The 22615-nt window shown below is 42.3% G+C and overlaps 1 protein-coding gene and 1 pseudogene across 2 annotated transcripts; both read left to right on the forward strand.

Moving 5' to 3' along the window:
• Positions 1 to 7245: 7245 nt before the first annotated feature.
• LOC111976246 (sodium-coupled neutral amino acid transporter 3) lies at positions 7246 to 15175 on the forward strand. 2 transcript variants are annotated; one of them, XM_024005012.2, is made up of 16 exons: positions 7246 to 7333; positions 9587 to 9727; positions 9919 to 10003; positions 10192 to 10307; positions 11369 to 11442; positions 11628 to 11720; positions 11877 to 11958; positions 12097 to 12179; positions 12322 to 12380; positions 12595 to 12753; positions 12911 to 12990; positions 13113 to 13213; positions 13416 to 13540; positions 13868 to 14012; positions 14249 to 14352; positions 14489 to 15175. In XM_024005012.2, exons 2-16 carry the CDS (start codon positions 9639 to 9641, stop codon positions 14591 to 14593), a joined length of 1500 nt encoding a protein of 499 aa, XP_023860780.1. In that variant the 5' UTR covers positions 7246 to 7333; positions 9587 to 9638; the 3' UTR covers positions 14594 to 15175. The 2 variants fall into 2 exon arrangements, with proteins under 2 accessions (XP_023860780.1, XP_023860779.1); XM_024005011.2 differs by having other exon boundaries at positions 7279 to 7361.
• Positions 15176 to 15994: 819 nt separating this feature from the next.
• On the forward strand, positions 15995 to 22552 carry LOC111976358 (actin nucleation-promoting factor WAS-like; annotated as a pseudogene).
• Positions 22553 to 22615: the final 63 nt, after the last annotated feature.

Consider the following 22615-nt stretch of genomic DNA (forward strand, 5'->3'; position numbering starts at 1 on the left):
TGGTTCGAATCCAGGCTGCATCACATCCGGCCGTGATTGGGAGTCCCATAGGGTGGTACACAATTGGCCCAGCGTCGCCCGGGTTTGGCCGGCGTAGGCCGTCATTGTAAATAAGAATTTGTTCTTAACTGACTTGCCTAGTTAAATAAAGGTTATATAAAACACTTTAAAAAAAGATCAATCTAATGCATTCTAACAGCTGATCAGCAATTGTGATAGAACTGTGACCATGATCACAATCGATAACTTCCAATTTCATTAACTAAACATCAGTGGTGTAAAGTACTTAAGTAAAAATACTTAACATTTTTGGGGTATCTGTACTTTACTATTTATATTTTTGCCAACTTTTACTTTTACTTTACTACATTCCTAAAGAAAATAATGTACTTTTTACTCCATACATCCTCCCAGACACCCAAAAGTACTCGTTACATTTTGACATGAAAATGGTCCAATTCACACACTTATCAAGAGAACATTCCTGGTCATCTCTACTGCCTCTGATCTGGCAGGCTCACTAAACACAATGCTTTGTTTGCAATTATGTGTTGGAGTGTGCCCCTGGCTATCCGTCAACAACAACAAAACTAGAAAATTGTGCTTAATATAAGGACTTTAAAACGGTTTATACTTTTACTTTTGATAGTTAAGTACATTTTATCAATTCCATTTACTTTTGATACTTAAGTATATTTAATACCAAATACTTTTAGACTTATACTCAAATTGTATTTTACTGGGTGACTTTCACTTTTACTTGAGTCAATTTCTATTAAGGTATCTTTACTTTTACTCAAATATGACAATTTAGTACTTTTTCCACCACTGCTAAACATGCCCATTAATACTTGCATAATATCACAACACTACAACAACAACAAACTGAAGTTATAGGCAATTTATTAAATCAGTTTGCAAGCTCCAGGTAGTCAACACAAGTGTGGCACAAATTGATTTGCAATGACTCCAGTGATATCGTCATTTCAACATATTTTTTGTATAAAATGGTAGGCAACAGTAGCCTGCATAGGCATAGAAATTAACAGGCTAGTTGATGGCCAACAGATGCAAATGTATCATTCTCCACATTTATTGTATAACATGGTAGGCTACAGTAGCCTACTTAGGCATAGAAATGAACAAGCTCTAGATGACGATCAGATCAAATTGTATGATCAATTTATGCAGAAATCCAAGTATTTCCAAAGGGTTCACATACCTTTTCTTGCCACTGTACACACTCATAAAATGTACCTTCTTAATTGGTTTATTAAATAGGAGTTGATACTTACTGCAAAGACAGTGCCACCCCATTTGCAGCAGAGGAGGGCCTGACCGGCCTGCTGACCACCAACCACAAGATGACCGTTGAATGCTATGGAGACCAGGGAGAGTTCTCCAGTGAGGAGCAGCATGTCCTGGACAATGAGGGAAGGGCTGTTCTCACACAGCACAGGGGAGAAAAAATACTTTTATCATATGATTTGTCCCATGACTTTCTATATTTTAAGAAATATTGTAATGGAAAGTTTCAATTGCTTACTTGTTGTTGTACTGAAAAGCCATCATGTGTTTCTCATGTGATCTGAGTGTGTCTTTCTGTGTGTGTGCCCACTTGCTTTTTCACAGGTGTGAAGACTGACATGAAACAGTTATGGTTATCCCACGAGCTGACCCAGAAAAGCCTGAATGGAAACTGTTCGAACTGCAGTTTTACAAGCTGCTTCAGTATCGGGCTGAAGCCATTTTGGAAGCTGGGAGGTGAGTAGGCCATATGCAGGGGGACTTGGGTTGGGTGCAAGGACCCACTACCAGTATCTCAGGAGGCTGGGGAGACCTGAGAGTACCTGAATCCACTGAGAGCAGGGACAAGCTCTGGAAAGAAGAGGACGTTAGCAGGAGTCATTTTTCCCAAAAAGAGTAAGACACTAAAGGCTGGCCCAAAGCCTCAAGGCAGCCTGTTAGCCTTTTTCAAGCCCAAATCCACACTTGTGACCCCAACCAGGGAACCCCCAGGGAGTTCAAGTGAAAGGGGTCAGTGTCAAATCAAATCAAATGTTATTGGTCACATACACATGGTTAGCAGATTTTAATGCGAGAGTAGCGAAATGCTTGTCCTTCTAGTTCCGACCATGCAGTAATATCTAACAAGTAATCTAACAATTTCACAACAACTACCTTATACACACAAGTGTAAAGGAATGAATAAGAATATGAATAATAAGAATAATAAGAATACATATAAATACAAGAATACATAAAGAATACAAGAATACATATAGACTACATATAAATATATGGATGGCCGAACGGCATAGGCAAGATGCAGTAGATGGTATACAGTACAGCATATACATATGAGATGAGTAATGTAGGGTATGTAAACATTATATAAAGTGACATTTTTTAAGTGACTAGTGATACATTTATTACATCCAATTTGTAATTATTAAAGTGGCTTGAGATTTGAGTCAGTAGGTTGGCAGCAGCCACGCAATGTTAGTGATGGCTGTTTAACAGTCTGATGGCCTTGAGATAGAAGCTGTTTTTCAGTCTCTCGGTCCCAGCTTTGATGCACCTGTACTGACCTCGCCTTCTGGATGATAGTGGGGTGAACAGGCAGTGGCTCGGGTGGTTGTTGTCCTTGATGATCTTTTTGGCCTTCCTGTGACATCGGGTGTTGTAGTAGTCAGAAGCAGGAGAAAGAGGAGGCCCTGACTTCAGATTCTACTGTAGACCCCACATGTTCCAAGAAGGTGTCACTGGGGAGKTTCTGGAAGACAGTCCTGCGTGGGTCGTCCCTATCGCCCCCCTGTGAGGTACATGGGGAACTCCGTTCACGCAGCGCAGTCAAGGCGGGGCCAAACTTTGGCAGACAGTTCTTTGTGTGTAACCGCCCTCAGGGCCATGCATCCAATCCTGAGGCTTGCTGTAGCTTCTTTTCCTGGGTGGATAATAAAGGAAAATAATGACTATGGTCTAGCAACACACGGACATTTCCCCCATGTAGTGTTTTATATGTGTTATCAATCTGCGATATGGATTTATTAGTAAAATAAAGACACTCGTTTTTCTAAATTGTCAGCATTCTACTGTCTCATACTTCTGTAACATATTTCACATGATCACGTTCAGAGGCTGCCTTCTCACCAAATGGCAAGCATCCCAAAGCTTACGGTTGGTGTTGTGTAATCAAATGACAGTGGATGCTAAACTCCAACACAGAGTGATCTGTTGCTCTTCATCAATAATGCAAAATGAGCATGAATAGATGGAGTGTTTATCATCAGAAAACAGACTGTTGTCAATTGAATAATACTCCTGTATTCATTGTGCGCTGCTGTGCTGCCTTTAGTCACACTATATGGCATCAGGACTAAAGTATGATCATATAGCAAAATCACCCAAGTATTTTAACAATTGTCTCAATGTAATTTCTCATTCTGTAGAGCCCAAATATGGAGTTGGGTATGCTAAGGTTTCATATACCTCCTATGCTTACTAAGAATTTTTACATTTACATTTAGCTTTGCATGTCAAGCGCTGAGGAAGCTGTTGCGCAAACATTAAACGGAACTGCTATTTTCAACTCTTGATGATCGGCTATGAAAAGCCAACTGAAAATTATTCATGATTATTATTTGACCATGCTTGTCACTTATGAACATTTTGAACATCTTGGCATAGTTCTGTTATAATCTCCACCCAGCACAGCCAGAAGAGGACTGGCCACCCCTCATAGCCTGGTTCCTCTCTAGGTTTCTTCCTAGGTTTTGGCCTTTCTAGGGAGTTTTTCCTAGCCACCGTGCTTCTACACCTGCATTGCTTGCTGTTTGGGGTTTTAGGCTGGGTGTCTGTACAGCACTTCGAGATATTAGCTGATGTACGAAGGGCTATATAAAATAAACTTGATTTGATTTGATTTGAACCCAAACCGGCTGCGCCATCGTGCGCTATCGTGCATAAATTTATTTTGCCCCCCCCACACCAAACGCGCTCACGACACGCAGGTTAAAATATCAAAACAAACTCTGAACCAATGACATTAATTTGGGGACAGGTCGAAAAGTATTAAACATGTATGGCAATTTAGCTAGTTAGCTTGCACTTGCTAGCTAACGTTAATTTGTCCTATTTAGTTAGCTTGCTGTTGCTAGCTAATTTGTCCTGGGATATAAACATTGAGTCTGTCTCTTATACACATCTAGATGTGTATAAGAGACAGCATCTAAACTTGCATTGTATTACCACGACAACCGGCAACAAAGTTTGTCTTTCAATCACATGGGTATAACTAATGAGGAGATGGCAGTGGGTACCTGCTTCTATAAACCAATGAGGAGATGACTTTCAGCGAGATCTGCGTCAGAAATAGGAACGACTTCTAGCCCTTGGCGTCGCAGACGCTCGTTGGTGCGCGAGCAGTGTGGGTGCAATAATTGAATAATGTAATGACCCTGGGTTTAAAAGCGTGGAAATCGACTCTGCCGCACGAGCATGCTTTTGCGGTACAGTCGATAGCGCGCCGGACCTCGGGCTAGAAGGTCGAGGGTTCGAGACCTGCTCCCTGCTGTTTCATTAGAATAACATGGATTTCTAAATGTATTTTGCGACGCTCGCGCACGCGACGTGTCCGGTCTGGTCAGCATGTTAGTCCCCATGTTCTTTATATTTCCCCTATTTGATTTACGACACAAACAGTGCTGATTGATGGCAGTAGTTTCCAATAAACTTGTTCAGCCTTGCTATGGAAGTTTTAGTGAGATAGCCGAACATTTTTTTGTTTTGTTTTTGTTTAATGACAACTTTATTCTCAGATCAATGTGGGCACAGAGCTTCAGTGTCTTGTAGTAGAGAATTTGAAAACCTTCTGTAGATAATAGTTTTGCCTCCTGAGTGAACATTCCCCTATTACGTACTCCTCATAGTGATGATCTGTTGATTGTGCTAAGGAACAGATCACGTCAAGTGTAGGTACTGGGAGTGGCTAAGTGCAAGTATCTGCTTCTACTCCCACGCATTTCTCCCCACCGCTTCTACTTTATATCTTCTCATGCAGTTCCAAAGAGGACTCCCTCCCTGTTTTACCGGCATCATTTGAAACATGACGACCAGATGCATTACCTGCAACTGAAGCATTTACAGTATATTGGCCATCCTTCCTTGGTGGGTCCTGACCTTTCTGCTTTTGAGGAGACCTGTCTGTTACAGACCAGTAGAGAGGTGAGTACAAGGACATATCCTGCTGTCTACTATCTGACACCATTCCGCTGTCTGCCATGTGGGTCATGAAACGTACAGTACTTTTGCTTTTGAATGGAGTGATAGTAACAACATTAAAAGTAAGGTTAAAAGTAAGACGACATTTTCACTGTAAACTTAGTGTTGAGATTAATTTAAGTAAAATTGAATACATTTTAATTAACTCTATATCTCACATGGTACATGTGTCTTCTTTTTTTAAGCCCATAACCATGTGTGTGAGGTGTATACTTCTGTTTCAAAGTAGATTTGTTTAAGACTACCAAGAAACACTCGGTGTGACCCTAATTTAGCTCACTGCAGTAAAATTAAGAAATACAGTGGTGACGTCAGTCAAATTTCAGAAGGATAATTTACAATTGTCAAATACTACAAGGACATAATGTACTGGCGTTTCAGTCAATGGAAACGTCATCTTTTTTTGTTCGCGGTAGCTGTGACCTTCTTCCTTTGTGTCATGGTAGATAAAGTAAATGTAGATGTTGGTTGGGGGGGTGCATTCCGAACTCGTGCACTGCATTCGGAAAGTATTCAGACCCCTTGACCTATTACACATTTTGTTACTTTACAGCCTTATTCTAAAATGGATTAAATAAATAAAAAATCCTCATCAATCTGAACACAATACCCCATAATGACAAAGCAAAAACAGGTTTTTAGAAATTCTTGCAAATGTATTAAACATAGAAATACCTTATTTACATAAGTAGTTTGCTATGAGACTCGAAAGGCTCAGGTGCATCCTGTTTCCATTGATCATCTTTGAGAAACTTCCCAAATACAGGTGTGCCAAGCTTGTAGCGTCATACCCAAGAAGACTCGAGGCTGTAATCGCTGCCAAAGGTGCTTCAACAAAGTATTGAGTAAAGGTTCTGATACTTATGTAAATGTGATATTTCAGTTTTTTATACATTTGCAAAAATTGATTTAAAAAACCTGTTTTCGCTTTGTCATTATGGGGTATTGTGTGTAGATTGATGAGGAAAAACAACAATTTAATTCATTTTAGAATAAGGCTGTAACGTAACAAAATGTTGAAAAATTCAAGGGGTCTGAATACTTTCTGAATGCACTGTATCTAACTGACTTAGTTTGAATTTTGTTAACCACCCAGAAAATAGACATGATCAAACCCATTTTGAACAACTAGTGGCCTACATTTTGTATGTCTTTTACCACACATATTTCTAAGTGTAAACATTAGGCTCAATGAGAGTTGGAATTCTCCCAAGCAGAACCCAATGATTGTTTGACAATTTCCTATTTATTCTGTGCAACGCTGCCTGTCTCTGTCTATGTTGACCTAACTGGGGTCCATCTGTGTTCAGGCACATGATACAGTTTTAGCGTTTGGAATGTTTACAGTCTTAAAGCAGAGGCACATGCAGGTAACCTTAAATAAAGCACTTACCTCCTAAGCTAATTAAGGTGCCGTGGCCTTGAATCGAGTAGGATGCAACTCTCTCGCTGATCCCGTCTACCCAGAATACCTCAATGGCAATGTTAAATAGCCACCCCTAACTACTAATTTTAATAGTCTTACTATGGAGATAAAGAGATGGCTACCCATTATTGTACTGTACTGTTAGCTTCCACGTTGTTTCATAGTTTGGGACCATAAATATGAAAAACATACAGAATGTTTTGCTCACGTCCATCAAGTTAAACATGATCTCTTGAATGTAGACATGTAGCTACCACTAGATTCCATTCACAACCAGACTGTATCTCAACATTATTTGACCGACAGGTTTAACAAAGGGTTAAAGAGGGGAGGTGTGTTATCAGACTCTCTCTCTCTCTCTCTCTCTCTCTCTCTCTCTCTCTCTCTCTCTCTCTCTCTCTCTCTTCTCTCTCTCCTCTCTCTCTCTCTCTCTCTCTCTCTCTTCTCTCTCCCTTCCTCTCTCTCTCTCTCTCTCTCTCTCTCTCTCTCTCTCAAGCATGTCCTAAGCTCTCTCTCTCTGTCTCCTTTACTCAGCCCAAGGAGCTTTAGAGAGGGGGGAAAAGTCCTCAGTGGATATCAACAACACAGACAGTGGTGGATTCGAAAAAGATATCCATCCTAAAGGTAACAGAAGTTCCCCTCCACTATCTGGGTAAGTAGCTGTGTGAGTTGTAGTGTGTTGTAATAGTGTGTGAGCTGTTGGAAGGGCAACTGGAAGTTGGAAGGGCAACTGTCAATAGAGGCAGTTTTGCATCAGACAAGGGCCATGTGGTGGGAGTCTGAAGCTCAGCGCTGTTAATGTGGTGGACTGGGAGGCTCATGACACACTGATGGTCAGTTCTACTCAGGTCTAAAAGTTGACTTAAAGGTTGAGGTAAAACTGGTAGTATCAGCCACTGTTTAATCAACGTTTCACTTAGACTATATGCTGTATGGTCATATTTTTGCAATAGCTATTTAGAGGAATAGGTTATGAGCTATGTAGGTTAAAGCAACTTTGTTTCATATGTGGTTGTTTTATAGTCCTTGGCTGATTTCAACCCAACGAAGTGTGGTGGCATGCTGTCTTTCCTGACCAAAACTCCTCTAAAACAGAACTGGTAGCAAACCAAGTGGTAGCAAACCAAGTGGTAGCAAACCAAGTGGTAGCAAACCAATTGGTAGCAAACCAACTGGTAGCAAACCAACTGGTAGCAACCCAGTTCTGTCTAGTTATTCTCAATCACAAAACAATGCAAAGCATACTCTATATGACCCATTGTAAACTCACTGTTGACTTTTCCAATGAGTGTTGTATAGCTCATTAATAACAGCAACGTCAACAATATCAATGACAATAGCAAACCACCCAAATTTTTTATGCTGAAATTACAAATTGGCCAAAAGCCCCAAGAAACCTCTTAAGTAAACAATTGTTTCTAAGTGCCCATTCCCTTAGGTTAGACACTAGAGACCACGCCAGCACCCTGTTTGTTATGTTATTGGTTGGTCATTGTGGTTCCTGGGTAGTGAAACATTTGGCTTTAGGAAACTGGTATGCACCAGAATAGCTCACGGGGTTGTCTTTTCACAGCAGCCTATACATATATTACTACTGTTGAACCACAGCCAGTAACGTGCTCTGTTTCTGGTGAATAGGGATTTTTCAACGATTAGTAAGGAGTATAGAAAGACAAATGAGATTCATGCGAAGTGCCTTAGCAGTCAGTCCCCAGGGGTTTGCGGTCAGAGGGCTGCTTGACCCTCAGAGAGAGAAGAGAGTTTCGAGTTTATGGTGTGTGTCTCAAATGGCACCCTATTCCCGACATTGTGCACTACTTTTACCAGAGCCATATGGGACCTGGTTAAGTATAGTGCACTATAGGGAATAGGGTCCCGTTTGGGATGCAGCCTAGCGGACCCATGACACAGTGGCACTGAGACTAGGGAGTGTGAACTGGGAACACAGAAACTACTCTCCATGTTTGCTTTGTGTTGCCCATAGAAGATTAGCACAACATTAAGTCCTTAGACAACATTTGTTATTTAAAGCCTTTCCTGGCAAATAAGATTCAAATAGCTTTACATTTCCCCCCCCATGCTTCAACAGTATTTCCCTTTATCCTGGCAATGGGGTTTTAAATATTGTGGACCCGCATTGGTTAATTAAGACCATGTGTTTGGTAGTCCTGCTGTAGGTCAACACTCTGAGAGTAGCCCTTTATGCAGCCTTGATTACATTTCTGGATAAAAAGTATCTTAAGGTCACACAGAGCACAACGCTGTATTATAGAGGAGAACATAAGGTTATACAGATTACGCTAAAATCAATAACACAAATCATGTTTCGCCTTTTTTCAAGTATTTTTGATATACGTTGTGCATTGTGTTCTCAGTCCAGCGTTTCTCTCCGATCCCAGTGGCCTTTCCTTTACCTAGTCATGTGAAGCCTAGTGACTGCATCCATAGTCAGGAGAGTTTAGGCTAACTCCAGTGTCATCGTGACTTTATTCATGTCATTAGGTCTGTCCTGAGGTCAGCTGTTGTAGTCATCTCATTACACCAGTACCATGCTTTCCACATTACATCTCTGCTTTCCACAACAGACTTTCTGTCTGGACAACCCATCGAACGTCTTGTATATTCTAAGAGCCAAATATAGACTGTCAGACAGTTATCCTTTAGGAGTATGTTTAACAAAGTATAGTCCTATCTTATTTAACTTTTAAAGAACACATGCTGTTTAACATGACCTTTATTAGAATTAGTCTAGTGGTTGATGGCACAATGTGTAATCATCAGCATCAGAGTAATGTCTTTAGGACCCCCTTTTAATATTACCGAAGAAAAATCTGAGGCCGAATTTAAACTTAAACTCAGTGCTCTTTATTTCCATAGGTTGCATTTGAGACTTGGCTTAGTCCACAGGATCTTCATCCCCAGCACAGCCATGGATGTTGGGAGGGGTATGGAGCTCCAAAAGATGAATGGGCAACATAGCAGGGACCTTGGTCCAGATAAGCTCAATTTAGAAGATGGGTGAGTGTCTTGCTTCACCAGATACCCTAACACATCAACAGGCTACCTGTCTGCATTTCGTTACTCACAGCAATGCTAACGGACGGGTAATGAATATGTGATTTTGCTACCCGTTGATCTTTGTATACGTGAGTTGTGTCACAGTGGTACCACGGCTTTCTTGTTTCTACATGTGTTTATTTTTTCTCTAGGTTTGACGGGCTGGAGTTCATGGCAGAGCGGGATGAGTTCCTGCCAGAGAAGAGCCCAGGAATAAAGGCACCTCAGTTCACTGATGTGAGTGCTCAGCCTTAGTTCAAAGGTCAAACGTGTGCGCATGAGAAATCAGTCTCTTGTTACTAGTTACTTATTACTAGTGTAATTACATTGTTACTACACAGGTATAAGAGCAAATGTAAACTAAAACTAGATGTTCTACAGCCCATTCTGTATGTGTGATTCTTTCCTTTCTTTCCGGACCATAGTTTGAGGGGAAGACGTCATTTGGAATGTCCGTCTTTAATCTCAGCAATGCCATCATGGGCAGTGGAATTCTGGGACTAGCGTACGCCATGTCAAACACTGGAATCGTCCTCTTCCTGTAAGTTACCATGCCAACACAACACAGGCCGCGCTAGTCCTCCTTCTTTGGCAATATCACTGTGGTTACTTAAGGCTTGACGTCACATGCAGCCCTACCATGACCTCCGATCAGACAGATCTGAGCTGAAGGTGCTCTCCTTCTGTGTGTGTGTTGGTTGTGTGTGTGTGTGTGTGTGTGTGTGTGTGTGTGTGTGTGTGTGTGTGTGTGTGTGTGTGTGTGTGTGTGTGTTTGTGTGTGCAGGCTTTAACCCTATACCCAATAGGGTTAAAGAATGACACTGGTTGGGATGACACTATGATAAATACACTATCCAGGCCCTACCAGACCCAGTGCTCGCCAGCAGATCCATCAAGGGAAACATTTGTTTGTTTTACAAGAAAACAGTAGGGCTATTATGGGTGTGACATTCTGGCTATGTGTGTGTGTGTACGTTATTGAGAAGTCTGTTGACTGTATAACATGTTCACTTAATGACATAAACGCCCCCCTCTACTAGTCACATGCTTTTTAGATGGGTGGAGCCAAGGATGCACACACAAGGTGTGATCGAAGGATACGGTTTAGCCTGATCTGTGTCGTACATCCGTGTCACCGTTTGTGTGTGTTCGCAGTCGCTTCCTGTGTCTGAGTATGTGGGCTGGCCTATCAGTGTGTGTATATTTGTGCTCATACACACACTGCTCTCCTAAATCAGATTTGGGGTTATAAATAGCTTGTAGTGATCAGATCAAAGGCAGGTCTGCCTGGATCATGTGTCCATTGGGAAGGGGTGGACTGGCGGGCCAGTGAGCTGCGTCACAAACAAGTCACACTTGTGATGGCCATTCATATGGCCTAGGTGTACTGTAGCAGCGAGAGAAATTGTGTCAGCGATAGATTTACTGAGTCATTAGCCTTAACACCGTCCGTTAAGCTGTCTGGAACCGCGAGACTACTGAGGCATTGATGAGGCCGTGCCAAATGTACTACTGATATGTTGATTTAGCTAGTTAGACTAATTACAGAGCTTTATCCTGTTACGAGATCAGTGTTATGATTAATGTGTGTTTTTGTTTCAGTATCCTGTTGCTATGCATTGCCATTTTGTCAGCCTATTCCATCCACCTCCTCCTGAGAAGTGCAGGAGTTGTAGGTAAGATGCTGGTATTTCACCAAGATACCTATGTCTTTATTGAAACCAAGAACATTTGTAGTATAGCCTACCATTACTTAAGATGTCCAAGGAACTAGAGTACGTGGCTGAAAGGATGTTATGGTTCGCCTGAAAGCAACAACCACCGAGACAATATTAACACGCATGTGTGTGTGTTCTTTCAGGCATCCGTGCCTATGAGCAGCTAGGGCACCGTGCTTTTGGACAACCAGGCAAAGTGTTGGCTGGCTCCATCATCACCATGCACAACATTGGAGGTACAGTATATTATGTGACCGTCAAGCCATGATTAGCTTATGTTATTATATGTAAGCCCCGTGAATGTACCAGCTTAAGTGCAAGTACAAGTGTCGTTGAAAATGCTTCCGTCATAGCGTGTGTGTAAAGGCGTTTTTGTTTTCCGTTTCCCGTAGCAATGTCCAGCTACCTATTCATTGTGAAGTCTGAGCTCCCTTTGGTCATGCAGGCCTTTCTGGGCCTGAAGGAAAATACTGGGTAAGTGTCTCTAGAGGGCAGTTGTTACTGTTATTTCATGACGTCGGCTATAAAACAGGGCCTTTTAAAGTGTTATTTGATAGATTGACATGACAGTTGGCCTGTTCTTTGTTGTCTAATGTCCCTGCTGTCGGTCAGAGAGTGGTACTTGGATGGAAAGTACCTGATCATCATCGTAAGCGTCATCATCGTCTTTCCACTCTCACTCATGCGACATCTTGGTATGTTTCCTCGGTCACTCGTTTTTTGCTCTCCGTTTTTTCATATTTGGTACTTCTTGTAACATGCTAGTAATGATAAGGATACGTGGACAGAGTGACATGGCTCTATTTAACACGCGGTATTCTTGTCATGACATCACAGGTTACCTTGGTTACACCAGTGGCTTCTCTCTCTCCTGTATGGTTTTCTTCCTCATCTCCGTGAGTCTTCTTTGCCATCAACCTTCTAACCAATCTCCCAACCAACTGAGCAATCCATAGCCTGGTCCCAGATCTGTTTGTGCTGTCTTGCCAACTCCCATGGTTGTAATGGTCAACGACCATACAAGTTGGCTGTACAGCACAAACAGACCCGGGACCAGGCTAGTCAGTATGTCAGTGCTTGACTAAACAGTCAGTTGGTCCCTCCCACTAGGTGATCTATAAGAAGTTCAACATCCCGTGTCCACTGGAGAAGATAACCAGTCATGATAACCACTTAGTGTCCGTCCTGGGGGAGAGTCATGATAACCACTCATTCGTCTCCTCTGATGTGGACTTCTGTGAAGCACAGTCCTTCACCATCAACATGAAGGTCAGAGAGGAAAACTAGTTTCAAATGAAATGAGATAATGGTATACAGTATGGCGTTAAAGACTTGTTGTGGCAATATGTGTTTATTATACTCCAATGAGCTTCAAGTTCTGTTTGTAGTTTTTAACCATTTAATTCCTGGTCTGTTTTGTTTTCAGACAGCATATACCATCCCCATCCTGGCTTTCGCTTTTGTCTGCCATCCTGAGGTGCTTCCCATCTACACAGAGCTACGAGAGTAAGTCATGACTTGACACAATTCCTATTAAAGATGCAACACATATCCAAGTGGTTTACACACATACAGTTACTGCCAAATTCAGCTACTAATTGATTTCTGTCTGTGCACTTTGACCTTAGCGCCACCAAGAAACGCATGCAGACGGTTGCCAACATCTCTGTTCTGGCCATGTTCGTCATGTACGGGCTAACCGCTATCTTCGGTTACCTCACCTTCTTTGGTAAGACACTGCTCCTGAGGCAATGAGAATTGAAGTACTTATTATGTTCAGACTGTTCCCTCATCTTGTTACCGTGTTGCTACCATTTTGAGAAGTCAGAAATTGGAGAACTGGTAAATGAACTTCTCTTCATGTTTAAGACCTTTTTAAGGCATCTGTGTCTGGAAGTATAATTACCATTCTCGGTTTCTCTGTGTTTTAGGTGGAGTAGATTCCGAGCTCCTTCATACATACATTAAAGTGGACCCCTTGGACACACTGATCCTGTGTGTGCGTATGGCTGTCCTGGTTGCTGTTACCCTTACTGTTCCTGTGGTACTCTTTCCGGTGAGACTCAAATCTATCTTGTAGCCCTGAGCAGTATCAGTGCTGGCTTGTGTTTATGTATTTTCATATTGGCTTGATGGGCCCAGTACCGTAATGTTACTTTAATTCCTCTTTATTCCAAAATAAGCACTGAAGTTACTGCAGTATGAGGATAATTAAGCTCTTGACACCGCAGACCCCCCTGCGAGGTCGCTAATTGGCTAACAGGTTTCAAGAACGTATTTGACCTGCTTCTGCTGAGACATAGTCTGCGTAACAAATGGACACAGCCATGGTGTGTGATGCAGGCCTGGTGACACCTCTCTGCCCCCCCCCCCCCCCCTGCAGATCCGCAGGGCCCTGCTGCAGCTGCTGTTCCCTGAGAAGCCCTTCCACTGGGCTCACCACATCTCCATCGCCGTGTGTCTCCTTATCATCGTCAACCTATTGGTCATCTTCGTGCCCACCATTCGAGACATCTTCGGCATCATTGGTAAGTGTGCAGAGACGGTGACATGTAAAATGACTGGTTGTGGTTTCAGTGCAAACCTAGTTAAGATGCACAGACCATTGTTTACAAAGTAGAAACTAAAATGAGTACTACTTTAATGGCCTCTCGTAGTTTTGTTACTATTGAAAATGTTAACATTCGACCTCTCCCCTCCCTCCTCTTCACCCCTGCATTCCTCCCTCCCTCCTTTCCTCCACCTTTTCCCCTTCCCACCCTAGGAGCAACCTCTGCACCCAGCCTGATCTTCATCCTCCCGGGAATCTTCTACATCAGGATTGTTCCTGAAGAAACAGAGCCTTTAAAATCCATACCAAAGATTATGGTAAAACCTCAATCTGTTGTCTCATCTTGTTTAGCGATGTAGCAGTAAATAGTCTTCAGCAATTACAGTCAAGCTTATTAATCAATGTCTGAGAATTTGTTCTCATCCCTCTCTTTTTGCCTCGCTCTCTCTGCAGGCCGCCTGTTTTGCAGCGTTAGGCTTCGTCTTCATGGTGATGAGTACGTCATTCATCATCCTTGATTGGGTGTTCGGAGAGTCTCGGAGTGGAGGCGGGCACTAGCAACAGACCATAATAAACAGTAATACCAGCAAAATGCCAACCAAATCTATCCCAAACATCAAATTCCCCACGACGTGCCCATTATTTAACCATAGCCAAATGAGAGGGCCTTGGCTGGACATGGAAAATAATATATCATAAAAATTCCCCCACAAGATGGCTATGTGGTGGTAGGTCTTATACGGGGTGGGAAACAGAAGCAGCAACAGCTCTGAGGTGACAAACATTGTGGTTTGCTTTCAGTATGTTGTTTTGAGGCACTAATAAAGTTGTTGCATAGACAACAGGTTCTGAGGGTAATGATAGCATGTGTTAGAAGTATACCAATGGCTTCATCATTTACCCTCCTTATCTACCTCCCTTGAATTTTCAATTAGATATTTTGACACAAAGAAATGAAATGGATCTATTATTATTTTTCTCTTTGTGGGAAGTTTTTATTTTCTAACAAGATTGTACAGTATGTTATGTCATTTTCTCTGTGATTGTCATTTATAAATCAAGGAATATGTGTTATTTTTAATCAAATCCAGAATTTGTACAGTGTTTTTGCCCTATGCCCATACATATTGCTAGGTGTATTGACTCTAGAGTATCCTAAGGTTTGATCCTTCCTGTTAGTTTTTTTCCATGGTACCAAGCTCATGTTAGCATAACACAGTCAGACATTTTCCTATAAGTGCAGCTATCAGCCGTGATAATTACAGAAGGGATGACCCTCCCAATTCTTCACGTTTATGTGAACTTTATATTATATCCAGCAACTTAAATGGATATTTCAAACTTTTATATTGTTTTGTTTTTTTATCTGTCATGTGGTACATACCAAAAGATATATCAAATGTAGTCTAGTCAACATGGAATGCAAATGATTAGGGGCAGAGAAGGCTGTTTGTGTGATCGTACAAACAAATGTCCACTCAACACAAACTCAATACTGACCTCCGTGTCGCTAGTCAGTCAGAGAGCAGAAGTAGTATGATGTCATCTGCTATCATTGGACTTGGCTTTTCTGAGTAAGTCTGAGAAATTCCGAATAGGGGAGTCCTGTATAAAGATGTGATCAAGTGAACTTTTTAAGAGAGCATGGAGACTGTCTTTATTTGGTCTTTTAAAAATTGAGTTATTTGTCCAATAAGGTTGAATGTAATTAAATGTTTTGAATCTGGTTTGTTCTCTTTTGTAATATCTGTCACGTTAATGTGTGGTCTAACTAGAGTAAACTGAGTGCCTGAGAAGAGTTTGACATTTTAAGAAAATAAACAATGACTAACTAAAACTTAAAAGAGACTTCTTAGTCAGACCACGAAATAGAAGCAACGCCATTCAACCGTGATCATCATCATGGGCTAGATAAAAGGGGGACTGTAATTGTCCATTTCCTGCTTTGAGTCTTTGTGTGCATATAACACATTGTAGAAGGCAGAAGAGAAACCCCCTGCGTCATTTCAACTTGTTATTGACTTACAGTCAGTGCCTGTTTGAGGAAGAGGACAGCCAAGCACATCAATGATCAGCTCCTCTTTGGTACTAAGTGGATATTCTGAGAGGGAACTATGAGTCTGGGATCTAAGTGTAAAGGAGTTCAGGGGTACAGTCCCAGCTCTCTGCTGAGCCCACAGGAGAATGAAAGGCTGGAGGACCTCCTGGGGAGGAGGTGTGCTGTAAGTCCTTCCTGGGAATCAAGGAGGGAGGGGATGATTGGTATATTTGGTTGGTGTTTGGTATGTAGGAAGCTATCTGGTTGAATGATTGGTACTAGGAAACTGGACGGTTGGTGTTTGGTATGTAGGAAGCTATCTGGTTGAACTGATTGGTACTAGGAAACTGGACGGTTGGTGTTTGGTATGTAGGAAGCTATCTGGTTGAATGATTGGTACTAGGAAACTGGACGGTTGGTGTTTGGTATGTAGGAAGCTATCTGGTTGAATGATTGGTACTGGGAAACTGGATGGTTGGTGTTTGGTATGTAGGAAGCTATCTGGTTGAATGATTGGTACTAGGAAACTGGATGGTTGGTGTTTGGATGGTTAGTATGTAGGAAACAATATGACTGGTGTTTTGAGTGTTTGGTATGTAGGAGAGTGTTTGTTTGGTGTTTGGGTGTTTGGTATGTAGGAGAGTGTTTGTTGGGTGTTTGGTAAAGGAAACTATATGGTTGGTGTGCTACTGCAGATTGGTGTGGGGTTATGAGGGTACTTTAAAGGCACGGCCACACCGGTAGCGTTTGCCAGCCGAGAGTACTTAGCGAGAGAATATGTATCAACTCTAAATACAGGTTATGGTATATCTGTGAATTCTAACCTTTTATCAGTTTTCCTGTGTGTCAATTTCCTCAGGCTGTGGACAAAAAATGTTTTTTACATCTTCTTTGTATACAGTAAGATATGATTGGGCAATCTTCTGGTCGCCAGTGCTTCAGCCTCATCCTTATTGTTGATCTTTTTCAGGGACTGAATTAACCATTCGTACTGTTGCTCTGCTATGTTTATATAGTGCATTGGCAATGGCATTTGATGTAACGTGGACATTTGGTAACTTTAAAAGCAATCTATTGTTAGAAATTCAAACAATTAAATTACATTTTGCATGTACACCAAGAGCCTCTACGCAATGACTTTAAAACAGACATGAGTGAATTATGCTGGTGTAAAGCACTTCCTCTGGTAACAGAATCAGAGGCAGCAGTTAAACTCAGTCACATATGAGTATGTGCAGTCTGCTTTTTTTTACATTCCAACTTCCTGGTTTCTGAGGTAGGCCTAAGCCTGCAGTGGTAGCTGATAATTCTAACAAAACACAAGATCTAAAAAGTCCTACTACAGAAAATGTGATGACATTAATGGGGCAGGTGTTTGCTCTGGCAACTACCCAATAACTTTCCGAACCACAACAGAGTACCAAGCAGCAGATTGTAAGTTCGTATCACAGGTAACTTGGCTCTGTATAGTCGACTCCTGATAAATGCAATGACTTCCAATTGTCCTAAATGTTTGCTCTTAACCTGAGCACAGCCTGTCCAGAGTAAAACCATCTATAGTCAGTATTTGAATTGCACTTTTCCGATGTGCACTTATCAGGAGCCAACATATAAACTAATTCCATACCCTGTGTGTGTGTGTGTGTGTGTGTGTGTGTGTGTGTGTGTTGTGTGTGTGTGTGTGTGTGTGTGTGTGTGTGTGGTGTGTGTGTGTGTGTGTGTGTGTGTGTGTGTGTGTGTGTGTGTGTGTGTGTGTGTGTGTGTGTGTGTGTGTGTGTGTGTGTTGTGTGCATGTGTGTAGTCCCTGGCCACGGCTGTGGTGCAACTGTATATGGCCCTGCCACATGTCCCACCTGCTGGAGCCTGCAGCACACTGGGGTGGCCTGCTTACCCAAGGACAACCATCGTCGCTCCTACTTCATACGCTTCTTCGATGTCAAGGTAACAGGAATATGTAACGTCAGCTATAATGATGGAGAATATCAATCAATCATATTTCTTTAAAAAGCCATTTTTACATTAGCAGTTGTCACAAAGTGTATATAGTAACCCAGTCTAGATAAGGATCCTTTGTTGAGTTTACCATGAGCTGAGAGCCTGAAGGATCAGTTGTAATATTGTCCACTGTTGAGTTTACCATGAGCTGAGAGCCTGAAGGATCAGTGTAATCTTATCCACTGTTGAGTTTACCATGAGCTGAGAGCCTGAAGGATCAGTTGTAATATTATCTACTGTTTGAGTTTTACGCATAGAGCTGAGAGCCTGAAGGATCAGTTGTAATATTATCCACTGTTGAGTTTACCATGAGCTGAGAGCCTGAAGGATCAGTTGTAATATTATCCACTGTCAGTTTAAGCTACAGTTATGCTAACAGTTGTTTTTTCCCAGAAAGGACAGCTGACCTGGGAGCAGGAGCTCTATAACCAAATGGTCTACCACAGCCCCCGACCCTTCTTCCACGCATTTGCTGCAGATGTAAGCAAAACATGAATATGCCCTGGATACTCATGATGATGGCTTGATTGTAAATCCAAAGTTGAGTGATTGTCCATTTTGTATTTCTCCTTCTGCAAATGTATGCCAAGATATGTCATAGTTCACTCCAATACAATGCAGGACTGCCAAGTGGGGCTGAACTTTGTGAATGAACAAGAGTCTGAAACATTCCTACGTGCAGTGGAAGACAAGATAAACCAGAGAAACCGTCAAGGTCAGGTCATTTGTTGTAGGATCAAGGACAGAAACATTGTGTTGCGTTGTTTGTCATGTTTGAAATAATACACACTACTGTTCAAAAGTTTGGGGTTACTTAAATGTCCTTGTTTTTGAAAGAAAAGCAAAAAACAATTGTCCACTAAAATAACATCAAATTGATCAGAAATACAGTGTAGACATTGTTAATGTTGTAAATGACTATTGTAGCTGGAAACGGCTGATTTTTAATGGAATATCTACATAGGCGTACAGAGGCCCATTATCAGCAACCATCACTTCTGTGTTCCAATGGCACGTTGTGTTAGCTAATCCAAGTTTATTATTTTAAAAGGCTAACTGATCATTAGAAAACCCTTTTGCAATTATGTTAGCATTATGTTAGCACAGCTGAAAACTGTTGTTCTGATTAAAGAAGCAATAAAACTAGCCTTCTTTAGACTAGTTGTCAGCGATTGGGTGCAGAGATGTAGCGGAGTCAGGCGCAGGACACAGTTTAGAGTAAAACAACTGAGTTTACTCAATAAAACAAACACGCAATATTCCAACAAGGAAAATACAAAACTAACACCTACAACAATTCACTAAGACACCAACAATCACGGACAGAACAGGAAGGTATGCTAGAGGGTTAAATAAGGAACATGATATGGGAATTGAAACCAGGTGTGTGTAATACAGACAAAACAAAACGAAAATGAAACATGGATCGGTGGTGACTAGAAAGCCGGTCGACCGCCGAACACCACCCGAACAAGGAGAGGGGCCGACTTCGGCGGAAGTCGTGACACTAGTTGAGTGTTTGGAGCATCAGCATTTGTGGGTTCGATTACAGGCTCAAAATGGCCAGAAACAAAGACTTTCTTCTGAAACGCGTCAGTATATTCTTGTTCTGAGAAATTAAGGCTCATTAAATTAAGGCTCATTAAATTGCCAAGAAACTGAAGATCTCGTACAACGCTATGTACTACTCCCTTCACTGAACAGCGCAAACTGGCTCTAACCAGAATAGAAAGAGGAGTGGGATGCCCCGGTGCACAACTGAGCAAGAGGACAAGTACATTAGAGTGTCTAGTTTGAGAAACAGACGCCTCACAAGTCCTCAACTGGCAGCTTCATTAAATAGTACCCACAAAACACCAGTCTCAACGTCAACAGTGAAGAGGCGACTCCGGATGCTGGCCTTCTAGGCAGAGTTCCTCTGTCCAGTGTCTGTGTTCTTTTGCCCATCTTCATCTTTTCTTTTTATTGTCCAGTCTGGGATATGTCTTTTTCTTTGCAACTCTGCCTAGAAGGCCAGCATCCCCGAGTCGCCTCTTCACTGTTGACGTTGAGACTGGTGTTTTAGCTAACAACGTGCCATTGGAACACAGGAGTGTTGGTTGCTGGTAATGGGCCTCTGTACGCCTATGTAGATATTCCATTAAAAATCAGCAGTTTCCAGCTACAATAGTCATTTACAACATTAACAATGTCTACACTGTGTTTCTGATCAATTTAATGTTATTGTAATGGACAAAAAATKTGCTTTTCTTTCAAAAACAAGGACATTTCTAAGTGACCCCAAAYTTTTGAACGGTAGTATATCTCTGATACTGGAAAACAGAACAAATATTGTAAGGTGTGGTTCCATAGAGGTTAGCTGTGGCTTTTCAAAGGAAAAGGTTGTGGTGGAGATGAGAAGACATTATCTAAACTGACATCCTCTCGTTTCCTGTTCCCTTCTTTTCTCCTTCTCACAGTCTCAGAGAAGAAGCAGCGCCCCCTGCCTTCCACTGGTAAGACTGACATACTAATACTACAGACATTTTGAGGTGGGTGTCTGAAGTAATCACTGAAGAATCCTTTTCCTTTTCTTAATATGTGTGTTTTACTTACAGACAGAGGTAAAGGTGAGTATCCCTTATCCCATTGTACGTGTTATACCTCAGGCACCAGTACTAACTGACCCAATATGTAAACATGCAATGTGTTTCATACATGTACACATCAATTGTAATCCAGGATCTGGGAGTCCCGCTTCTCCCTCTGTGGCCACCATAGACATTCAGAACCCAGACATCCAGGCTTCACGCTACCGCTCCGTCACACCTGTGCCTGCTCCTGCCTTTGTCAGTAAGGGAAAAAAGGACAAGAAGAAGGACAAGAAGAAGGGCAGTAAACTCTCCAAAGCAGACATTGGAGCACCCAGTGGGTTTACGTGAGTGGATACTAAGCACACACATAAAAGCAGGCGGTAAAATAAAGCCTTAATAAGCTATCACAATACATGTAGTTACATGACACCTATCATCAAATTGTCTGTCCTCAATTTGTTTAATTTACAAACCAGGAAAGAATCCAAGCATGCCACTCATACCCTTCTAAGGTACTCACTCAGGTGTATGTTCCTCTCCCTCTCTCTCCTCTCCTCCTCAGACACGTGAGTCATGTGGGCTGGGACCCCAACAACCTGGACCCTGACCTGAAGAAGCTGCTGTCCTGTGCCGGGATCAGTGAGGCTGAGCTGAAGGATGAGGAGACCTCCCAACTCATCCAACAAGTTATCGAGAACTCAGGCGGCATGGAAGCAGTCAAAAAGGCCATGCACACTGGTAAGTGTCATTCTGAGTGTTTGTCTCCTGGTCTAGAGTTACCAACTTCCTCACTTTTTATAACTAACTGTAAATCCATCTCTTTTTGTATTCCAATAAATTGGCATTTTTTTCATCCCATGGCATATAGATCCTGGGCATCCTCACCCTCCGCCTGGTAGACAGGGTTCTCTACCTCCCGTACCAGGCAGCTGTTCCTCCTCTCCTGCCCCCCCTCCTCCACGGGGGGGTCGCTCCGGCCCCCTGCCCCCTCCCCCAGGACAGGCAGGGCGAGGCCCACCCCCCTCCCTCCCCTCCATCACGTGGAGCCCTGCCACCTCCACCCCCCTCAAGCGGCCGAGGCGGACTCCCACCCCCTCCACCCTCTGTGTCCTATACTTCTCCTCCCCCTCCCCCTGGCCACCAGCGCTCCATGCCTGCCCTCCTCCACCTCCTCCCCCGCCTCCCCCAGCCCAGAGCTCTGGAGACTTTTACTCCTCCTCCACACCCCTGTAAAGTCCCCCACCACCTGCTCCTGCATCTACAGGAAGAATGTGAAGGAGGTGGAAGAGGAGCTCTGCTGGACCAGATCCGCGTCGGGAGAAGCTCAAAAACGTAAACTAAACTTTGTTATTCAAATGCAGAAATTGTCTTTGTCAATGAGAGTGAAGTCTATATATTTCAGTTAACATATCATTGACCTTTGACCTTGTTGTCCAGGTCACAGACAGTCCTGAGTCACCTCCGCCTGCCGAGACAGACTCAGAGGGCATCGTAGGAGCTGATGATGGTCATGCAGAAGAGGAGTAAAGTCATCCACTCCTCTGGTAAACACCTTCTCATCCTAATCTATCATTCATTCATTAATGTATTATATTCCATCTACAAATGTGTAAATAAACCAAATGCATTGTGGTTCATCCTCATGTATCTAAAAAAATAAATTCCAGCATAACAGACATAACTCTCTTGTTTTCAGATGAAGGTGAAGAAGAAGGAGTATGATGATGAAGATGACGATGAGTGGGACGACTGATAAGTGCATTCCATCCTGTATTATTTTCCACTCTGTAACCATGGACGCAACAGTCTGGTTGATCCGGTTAATCTCATTTGTGTTGGTGTTTTTGTATCAGTTGCTGACTAGAAGGTGACTCACGAAGATTTACATCAGAAGATGCTACAGATAAGGATTGGTGTGAAAGTCCCAAATGTGAGAGAAATCAACAGAACGTTAGACAGAGAAACGATGATGGG

This window comes from Salvelinus sp. IW2-2015, linkage group LG17, assembly GCF_002910315.2.
Source record: "Salvelinus sp. IW2-2015 linkage group LG17, ASM291031v2, whole genome shotgun sequence".
Classification (NCBI taxonomy): Eukaryota; Metazoa; Chordata; class Actinopteri; order Salmoniformes; family Salmonidae; genus Salvelinus; species Salvelinus sp. IW2-2015.